This window comes from Procambarus clarkii, unplaced genomic scaffold, assembly GCF_040958095.1.
Source record: "Procambarus clarkii isolate CNS0578487 unplaced genomic scaffold, FALCON_Pclarkii_2.0 HiC_scaffold_445, whole genome shotgun sequence".
NCBI classification, from domain to species: Eukaryota; Metazoa; Arthropoda; class Malacostraca; order Decapoda; family Cambaridae; genus Procambarus; species Procambarus clarkii.
The window spans coordinates 88,759-97,897 of record NW_027189478.1 but is presented as its reverse complement, the minus strand read 5'-3'; the positions used below and the strand labels follow the sequence as shown (position 1 = coordinate 97,897).

Genomic DNA, 9,139 nt, shown 5'->3' with positions numbered 1-9,139 from the left:
CAGGACCCTTTCCTCTGTTTTATGAGCTGTGGAAAAGAAGTTCCTGTAAAATAGTCTAATAGGGGGTATAGGTGTTGTGTTAGTTGTCTCTTCAGAGGTTGCATGGAGTTTCACTTTCCTTCTTATGATGTCTTCGACGAAACCATTGGAGAAGCTGTTGTTGACTAGGACCTGCCTTACCCTACAGAGTTCTTCGTCGACTTGCTTCGATTCTGAGCTGTGGCTTAGAGCACGGTCGACATATGCGTTAACAACACTCCTCTTGTACCTGTCTGGGCAGTCGCTGTGGGCATTTAGGCACATTCCTATGTTCGTTTCCTTAGTGTAGACTGCAGTGTGGAAACCTCCGCTCTTTTCCATGACTGTTACATCTAGAAAGGGCAGCTTCCCATCCTTTTCCATCTCGTAAGTGAAACGCAGCACGGAACTCTGCTCAAATTCCTCCTTCAGCTCCTGCAGATGTCTGACATCAGGTACCTGTGTAAAAATGTCGTCAACATACCTGCAGTATATGGCCGGTTTCAAGCTCATGTCGACTAAGACTTTTTGCTCGATGGTACCCATGTAGAAGTTTGCAAACAGGACACCTAGGGGAGAACCCATGGCGACCCCATCTACTTGCTTATACATTGTCACGTGGGGGGGTGGTGGGCCGGGGCTCTGCTAGCACTCGGCTGATAGGGGCTCAAAGGCCCAAATACTCAGCCCCTCCGACTCCCGGGATTCACCGGAGTCTCCTTGGTCACACAAGAGAGGACCAACAATGCCCACCTCCGCAGGTCTTTGCTTCCACCACAAAAGGGGGTGCCACTGATTCACCCTGGAAGCCCTTCAGTCAAACATGGGGAAACTGCTGTTAACAGTTCCGGCCTAGACCCGTGGAGGAGTGAAGGAAGACTCAGGCTTACCTTATAACAATAACCTCCCTGAGCCTTGCCTGCCAGACAAAAAGTTTGCAGGAACTCCTTTCCCGCCTGTCTTCTCTATCTTCTTCTTAGCAAGGTCGCCAGCTGGGTTATTATATCTGCACCCCAGCAATGCAGTTCAGTGGGTGTATTATATATTGTTTGTAGCCAGAAGATTGCTACTCCCATAGATCTGCTACTAGACTGTTGGCCCAGGGTACTCTCCCAGGAAGGTGTGTGGCTTTACCTCTCTCTAGCCACTACGTTAATAGTTGCCACCATTCAGGCACCGATACTGATCGGATGGCTAAGGGTACACTTTTATGAAAGTCTGTGCTGTCTTTACCACCCTCCAGGCAATAAGAACTTCTATAGAGAACGTTGTGTCCCCTAGGTGGTACTATGATAACCTTCATGTATGCTCATAGAGAATTATCATATATGGAGGCACACTTAAACACAGTGATAAAATGTGTGAATTTACTGATGCAAATTACATGAACACACACACAATCACAAGTAATACATGAATATGGAAATATGGATAATAAGTCTGGAGATCGTCAGCCTCTTCTTCCACGACCTCCAACACTCCTTCAACTGGGCAGAAAGACATGAGTCCCACACTCTCACAGGAGGGCCTCTTCACCACGTCGGCGCCTCTTCTTCACTGTCCTGCCATCCATACACACTGTCCTCTCTGACAGTCCTGGACACAAGCTGCCTTGCAGCCTACTCTACTACTAAAGTATTAATGTCCTGTTGCCACATACATAAGTAACTATTGTGGCCTAACTAGCCTACTCACACAAGGGGTAATGGGAGGTAAAATGATCTACCTTACATTCCTGGCTCATGACGCCTGTCCCTCGATGGTGTGAGGTTCCCACGCTTCCTTGGGTCGATCCTTGACGATCCAGGACGTTCCAAAGGTCCTCAGGTGTCGTGGAGCCTTCGCGTCGTCGCCGTTCCATTCCCTGAGATTCAGCTGCCCCAATCCTGGTTCATCGATGGGCGCTGAGCTAATCACTATTTTTCCCACACTCGCCCCTTCCACAAGGCGTTGCTCCTCGTCCTAGGCACGGTGTCGTCCTTCCATGACCCTCAGTGGATGTGACCCGGTCACAGCTAGGCTTGCCCTCCACACCTTTTCTGACCTTCAACGTCCAACGTCGCCACCCTGCGTCGTCGCCGAATATTTTCCAAGTTTGGCCCTCTTTCGCTCAATAAACTTGGTTCCTTTTGCTTCCCAGAAGCGCGGGGTCTCCAATATATCCGATGGGCTGCAATAGCCAGCACTAATCCACCAAGAAAGGCTTGTAGAGCCTCTAATCCTGGAGAGCAGACCGAGGTGCGTCCTGTCGCTTCCAAGGTCGGGTCACTTCTGACGTTGGCGCCGCCCGGGGCACTCGGTGACGTCATGGCGGGCCCTGATTTGTTGCCCGCGACCTATGTCGGCCAATCCGCGATCGGCTAGTGTCCCTTCCAAAAGGTCATATCTGCATTAAGGGATACTCTTTCATTTTATAAGAGGGCGCCAATTTCCCTTTATTTACAACTTATAATATAACTTCCTTCCCTTTACTGGCAGTCGGTCTGGTTGCCACATATATCATTAGACTCCCTGAACCTCAGAGAATCAGTAGGGAGAGCTGATATGACTCTTAAAGCAGGCAAACGAAAGAGATAGGAGAGGGCACCGTAACATACCCCTCCCCTTAAAATAAGAGTCATATCGGTTAGTAAATCCGGGAGAGGGCATCTGCCACCACATTCTCCCCTCCTTTAATGTGCCTGATTTCTAGCCAGTACTCTTGGAACAGTAGGGCCCATCTTGTCAGCCTTTGGTTCGTGTTCTTCATCCTGTGCACGAACGTCAAGGGGTTATGATCGGTGAACACTTGCACCATTCTAGTACCTCCACCCACATAGATGTCAAAATGCTTCAGTGCCAGGATCAGGGCCAAGGCTTCCTTTTCCACTGTACTATAAGCCATCTGGTACCTTTCGAATTTCTTCGAGTAGAATGCCACTGGACGGTGGACTCCGTCCTTGTTTTGAGCTAACATGGCTCCAATCCCCACGTCGCTAGCGTCGACGTATAAGATAAAGTGTGACTCAAAGTCAGGCGAAATCAGCACTGGCGCTTCAGTCAACAACTTCTTAGTCTTCTCAAAGGACTCCTGGCATGCTTCCCCCCACTTCCATCTAACGTTCTTAGATAGCAATGCAGTCAGAGGGTGTGCCACTGTCATTGCAAAATCCTCTATAGTATCCAACCATCCCTAAATATCGTAACAATTCCTTTCTCGTCCTGGGATTCGGATATTCTTTGATTGCCATCACTTTCTGGTCTACTGGAGTCACTTCCCCTTGACCCATGACGAAACCTAAGTATTCTAATCAGGCCTTTCCGAATTCGCTCTTGGCCAGATTAACGGTCAGGTTCGCTTCTTCCAACCGTTGGAATAGCTCCGTCAGTCGATTCATGTGTTGTTTCCAGCTATCGGCGTACACCACTATATCATCTATATACACGGCGCAGCCTTCCATCCCTCTTAGCACTTCGTTCATCATCCTCTGAAAGCAACTTCCGCTGTTCTTCATACCAAACGGAAGCACTTTGTACTGGTACAATCCGTCTGGAGTAGCAAATGCTGAGATCTTTCTCGCACTCGCAGACAAAGGGATTCGATAATACCCTTTCAGCAGGTCGACCTTGGTGACAAATCTTGCATTTCCTACTTGGTCGACGCAATCACTTATTCGGGGCATCGGGTGAGAATCTGACACGGTTATGGTATTCACTTTACGATAGTCAGTGCAAAAACGATATGATCCGTCACTCTTCTTGACCAGCACACAGGGCGAGCTCCACTCACCGTTGCTGGGCTCAGCGAGATCATTCGCTAGCAGATATTCCACCTCCTGTCGCATGATCTTCCTCTTCTTGGGACTCACCCGATAAGCACTCTGCTTGATTGGCTTTCCTCCGCACACGTCCACCTCGTGCACCACACTCTTGTGCCGTCGGGGCACATCCGTGAAAAGCGACTTGTTTATTCTTATCAGGGTCACTAGTTCTCTCCTTTTCTCTTTATCCAGATGACGCAGCCTGTCTTCTAGGTGTGTCAAACTCTCTGTATTCGACAGGCGCGTACCATCGGCACGGGCCCACTTTCTCTCCTCCGCTGGCAACACTTGGTCCATCTCCATACACAGAACCAATTTCCCCTTTTGCGACTGTGTTGTTCCCTTCACTCCCGCACTCTCTTGCTCCTCTGGGAAGTATGGCTTTAAACGATTGACATGACACACCTGTGTCTTGTTAGGGCGATTCGGCTTGCTGATCTCATAATTTACAGGACCCACACGCCGAACAACCGAGTATGGACCACCAAAGCGTGATTCCGTCACTCTACCCCTCCCAGGTAGCAACATCATCACTCTGGCTCCTGCCTCGAACTCCCTTGGGACAGCCTTCTTGTCGTACCAGATCGACATCTTCTCTTGCGCTGTCTTCAAGTGATCAGCAGCCAGCTCCTTCGCCGTTTTCAATCGTTCATGGAATCTTCGCACATACTCTTCCACTGTCACTAATATCTTCTCCGCCGTCATCCGCTCCTTCAGCATCAATAACGGGCTCCTTACTTCGTGCCCAAACACTAGCTGGAATGGAGAGAATCTCAGAGACTCAACTATAGCATCTCGGATCGCGAACAGGGCTGGACAGACAGCCTCATCCCATTCCGCTCCCTGTTCAGCACAATACACTCTTAAGATAGTCTTCAGAGTTGAATGGAACCTCTCAATCGCTCCCTGCGATTGAGGTCTATAAGGAGACGATCGTAGTTGGGCTATTCCCCAGCTCGCAATAGCCTGCCTAAACCACCTCGACTGGAAAACACTTCCACAGTCGGACTGGATCTCCTTGGGCACACCTACCCAAGCAAAGAACCGCTGAAGGTGTCCCATGACGCATTTCGATGTCACCTTCCGCACTGGGATCGCCTCTGGAAATCTCGTCGAAGCACACATGATAGTCAATTAGTAATTGTTCCCTTTTCTTGTCTTAGGTAGTGGCCCCACGACGTCGATTATTAGGCGCTCAAACGCCTGGCCAAATGCTGGAACTGAAACTAAAGGTGCTTTCGGGATGGCAGGGACGTTCTTCCCCGCTCTCTGGCACGGGAAACACGTCTTGCAAATTCTTCTTACATCCGCGTCCATGCCCGGCCAATAAAAATGTTCCCGAAGCCTGCCTAAAGTCTTGGTTACTCCCAAGTGACCCGCGGGATCCACTGTGTGTGCAAGCTTTAGCGCATCTGTACTGAGCTGGCACCACCACCTGATGCCTCCCTCTCAGCATATCATCGCCCGCTTCTTCCCTAACCGGTCTCCACTGCCTCATTAGCACTCCCTTCTCCACGAAGAAATGAGTTGGTGACTTGGGTCCAGCGAGACCTCCTTCCACCTCCCGTACCAACTCAGGAAACTCTTCCTTTTGCAACTCACCTAGACGGGTGCGGTCAATACCTAAAGGACTGGTGAGAGTAACTTGGACACTCTTATCCGACGCTTCCTCACCTGTCGCTTGTCCTCCGGCCTCTTGGAACAATTGATCGAGCCCCAGGTCACCCGGCATGTTCTCTTCGGCGTGACTGGATCCGCTCACATCACCTTCATTGACGTCTCGTCCTGACGTCACTGCGCATACCGGAAATGCCACTCTCGCAATTTCCATTTTGCCACTACTGGCGCCCGTCTTGCTGCTCTGTCGATAGGGCTCTACACACTCCTCACCCTTAATCAAATTCGGGAGAACACATCCCCCACAGGAGTCATTCCCTAGGATCACCTGAGCGTCCATCCTCGGCAGTAAAGCACAGACCCCTGCCAAGAGAGTCTGACAACCATAGTCTGAATTAAGAGTCACCCTATGGAGGGGCATCCTCACTTGTCCCCCCAACGTCCTTATCAGGGCCTCCCCTGTACTGGAACTTCTATAGTCCTCGGGGAAGAGGGATTCACTAACAAGGGTGAAGTCGGACCCAGTGTCCCTCAGCATCCTCGCTGGCACAGGATCAGCTCCCCTTATCTTCACCGTCCCCTCACACACAAAGGGGTGGATCCTCTTCTCCCTCATCACCGGCATATCACCTGAATAATCGTTGGCTTCTCCGCTTTCCATCCTCGCGAAAGCCACGTTTCCACCGTGCCTGGGGCGACCGCACTCCCTTGCAAGGTGTCCTCGTCCCCCACAGTTGTAACACCGACCGCCTCTCCTAGGCGATCCTCTACCAGTCCTCCTGTTAGCACCAATGGTAGAGGTTCCCTGAGTCCTCCTAGGACTCTCTGTCGTCGGTTCCCGGGCAGCAGCACTCGCTCCCGAGCTAGGTCCACTGCTCACAGGTTGGGGCTTCCTCCCCGCGTCCCTTGAGCTCTTGAACTGGGTTACCTCATTGGGTACACTACTCTTGGGAGAGTCCCCACCCATCCTCGCTCCTCCTGAACTCCTAAGGTTCCCTCCCGACCTGGGGTAAGGCGAGTGTCTGGGCGGCCCCTCCCTCCTGAGATGCAGTGCCTCCTCCAGCATGTCGGCTCGGTCCGCTGCAGCCTTCAGGTCCTTAATACCTGCTTCTCTCAACCTTACTCGCAACTCAGGATGGAGCACTGACATAAACTTCTCCATCACTATCAGTCGTTTGATATCATCCACCGACTCCGCTTCCTCCGCCTTCAACCATCGTAGGAATTTCCGTTCCATATCCCTGGCGGTCTCGGCGTAAGTCTTTCCTGACGCTCTTGTATACTCTCTGAACCGCTTCCGGTACATCTCCGGAGTCAGCCGGAATGAGTGGAGCACCGCATTCTTAATCGCGTCGTAACTAGTACACTCCTCTAGGTCCAGCATGTTATAGGCTTCCCGGGCCTCACCAGTCAACCTGCCCTGGACCAGAGCAGCCCAATCTTCTTCTGGCCACTCCTTCAGAGATGCTATCCGTTCAAAGTGTTCGAAGAACGCCTCAGCTTCTTGTGGTTCGAACGCAGGTAAGTCACGTTCCCTTACCTTGAGGTCATCTCGCCGTGCAGGTAGTGAGGGCAGACCACGCTCAACGCGACGCAATTCGACTTCTTTCTTTGCCTTTATCTCCTCCAGTCGCAGTTGTCTCTCTCCTTCCCGCTGCAGCCAAGCTTCTCTCTCACGCTCCTCTCGCTGCAGCCATGCTTCTCGCTCACGCTCCTCTCGCTGCAGCCGTGCCTCTCGCTCACGCTCCTCTCGCTGCAGCTCAGCCGCACGTTCCTCTCACTGCATTTGCGCTTCTCTCTCCTCTCGTCGCAGCTGGGCTTCCAGTTGCATCTTCATTATTTCCAGTTGCAGGCTCCTCTTACTACAGCTGGACCTTCCACTGCTCCCATGTTCACTGTGAATTCTCTCCACACTAGTAGGGGCTTGGGGTGGCTCTAGTCGGGACAGTTCACCTTGCGACGGCTCTCCTCGGGACGGCTCCTCTTGAGATGGCTCCTCTCCCGTCGCCTCCTCTCGAGCTGTGAGCTGTGCCATGATCTCTATCCTTTGCTCAGCTACCTTAGTCGTCCTCAACCTGATACCAAAGTGGTTTGCCACTTGTTGGAGCTGGGCCTTGGTACACTCCTCCAAAATTTTCTCGTCCCTTGTGTCAATAAATTTCTTTACTTTGTCCTCCTCCATCTCTATACCATTGAGCATACACGACAGAACAGACAAGTTAGTAGGCACTAATTTCACCGTTTCAGTCCCTTAGCCGGTTGAGTAACAGTACTACTGAATTCACTGGCCACACTGTATTAGTACCCTGGCAACACTTGTCTTGAAATTTGGGCCACACTGTAGCTTGATCCGCACTTCCTGGCGAAGTTCCCAGTTCTTGGCTACAGGGGTTCGAATCCTGGCAAGGTCGCCAGTTCTCTGTCACGTGGGGGGGTGGTGGGCCGGGGCTCTGCTAGCACTCGGCTGCTAGGGGCTCAAAGGCCCAAATACTCAGCCCCTCCGACTCCCGGGATTCACCGGAGTCTCCTTGGTCACACAAGAGAGGACCAACAATGCCCACCTCCGCAGGTCTTTGCTTCCACCACAAAAGGGGGTGCCACTGATTCACCCTGGAAGCCCTTCAGTCAAACACAGGGAAACTGCTGTTAACAGTTCCGGCCTAGACCCGTGGAGGAGTGAAGGAAGACTCAGGCTTACCTTATAACAATAACCTCCCTGAGTCTTGCCTGCCAGACAAAAAGGTTGCAGGAACTCCTTTCCCGCCTGTCTTCTCTATCTTCTTCTTAGCAAGATCGCCAGCTGGGTTATTATATCTGCACCCCAGCAATGCAGTTCAGTGGGTGTATTATATATTGTTTGTAGCCAGAAGATTGCTATTCCCATAGATCTGCTACTAGACTGTTGGCCCAGGGTACTCTCCCAGGAAGGTCTGTGTGGCTTTACCTCTCTCTAGCCACTACGTTAATAGTTGCCACCATTCAGGCACCGATACTGATTGGATGGCTAAGGGTACACTTTTATGAAAGTCTGTGCTGTCTTTACCACCCTCCAGGCAATAAGAACTTCTATAGAGAACGTTGTGTCCCCTAGGTGGTACTATGATAACCTTCGTGTATGCTCATAGAGAATTATCATAAATGGAGGCACACTTAAACACAGTGATAAAATGTGTGAATTTACTGATGCAAATTACATGAACACACACACAATCACAAGTAATACATGAATATGGAAATATGGATAATAAGTCTGGAGATCGTCAGCCTCTTCTTCCACGACCTCCAACACTCCTTCAACTGGGCAGAAAGACAGGAGTCCCACACTCTCACAGGAGGGCCTCTTAACCACGTCGGCGCCTCTTCTTCACTGTCCTGCCATCCATACACACTGTCCTCTCTGACAGTCCTGGACACAAGCTGCCTTGCAGCCTACTCTACTACTAAAGTATTAATGTCCTGTTTCCACATACATAAGTAACTATTGTGGCCTAACTAGCCTACTCACACATGGGGTAATGGGAGGGAAAATGATCTACCTTACATTCCTGGCTCATGACGCCTGTCCCTCGATGGTGTGAGGTTCCCACGCTTCCTTGGGTCGATCATTGACGATCCAGGACGTTCCACAGGTCCTCAGGTGTCGTGGAGCCTTCGCTTCGTCGCCGTTCCAATCCCTGAGATTCAGCTGCCCCAATCCTGGTTCA

General features: G+C 51.1%; 1 protein-coding gene across 1 annotated transcript in view; it reads right to left on the bottom strand.

Moving 5' to 3' along the window:
* Window positions 1-2,283: 2,283 nt before the first annotated feature.
* The window catches only part of LOC138361535 (cilia- and flagella-associated protein 251-like), a 69,558-nt gene continuing 62,702 nt past the window's right edge, over window positions 2,284-9,139 (bottom strand). Inside the window, exons 2-3 of the mRNA XM_069320814.1 lie at window positions 5,421-5,612; window positions 2,284-2,387 (exon numbers count right to left, since the gene is read on the bottom strand). Coding sequence (XP_069176915.1) covers window positions 2,284-2,387; window positions 5,421-5,612 — 296 coding nt within the window. The remainder of the gene's footprint in view (window positions 2,388-5,420; window positions 5,613-9,139) is intronic.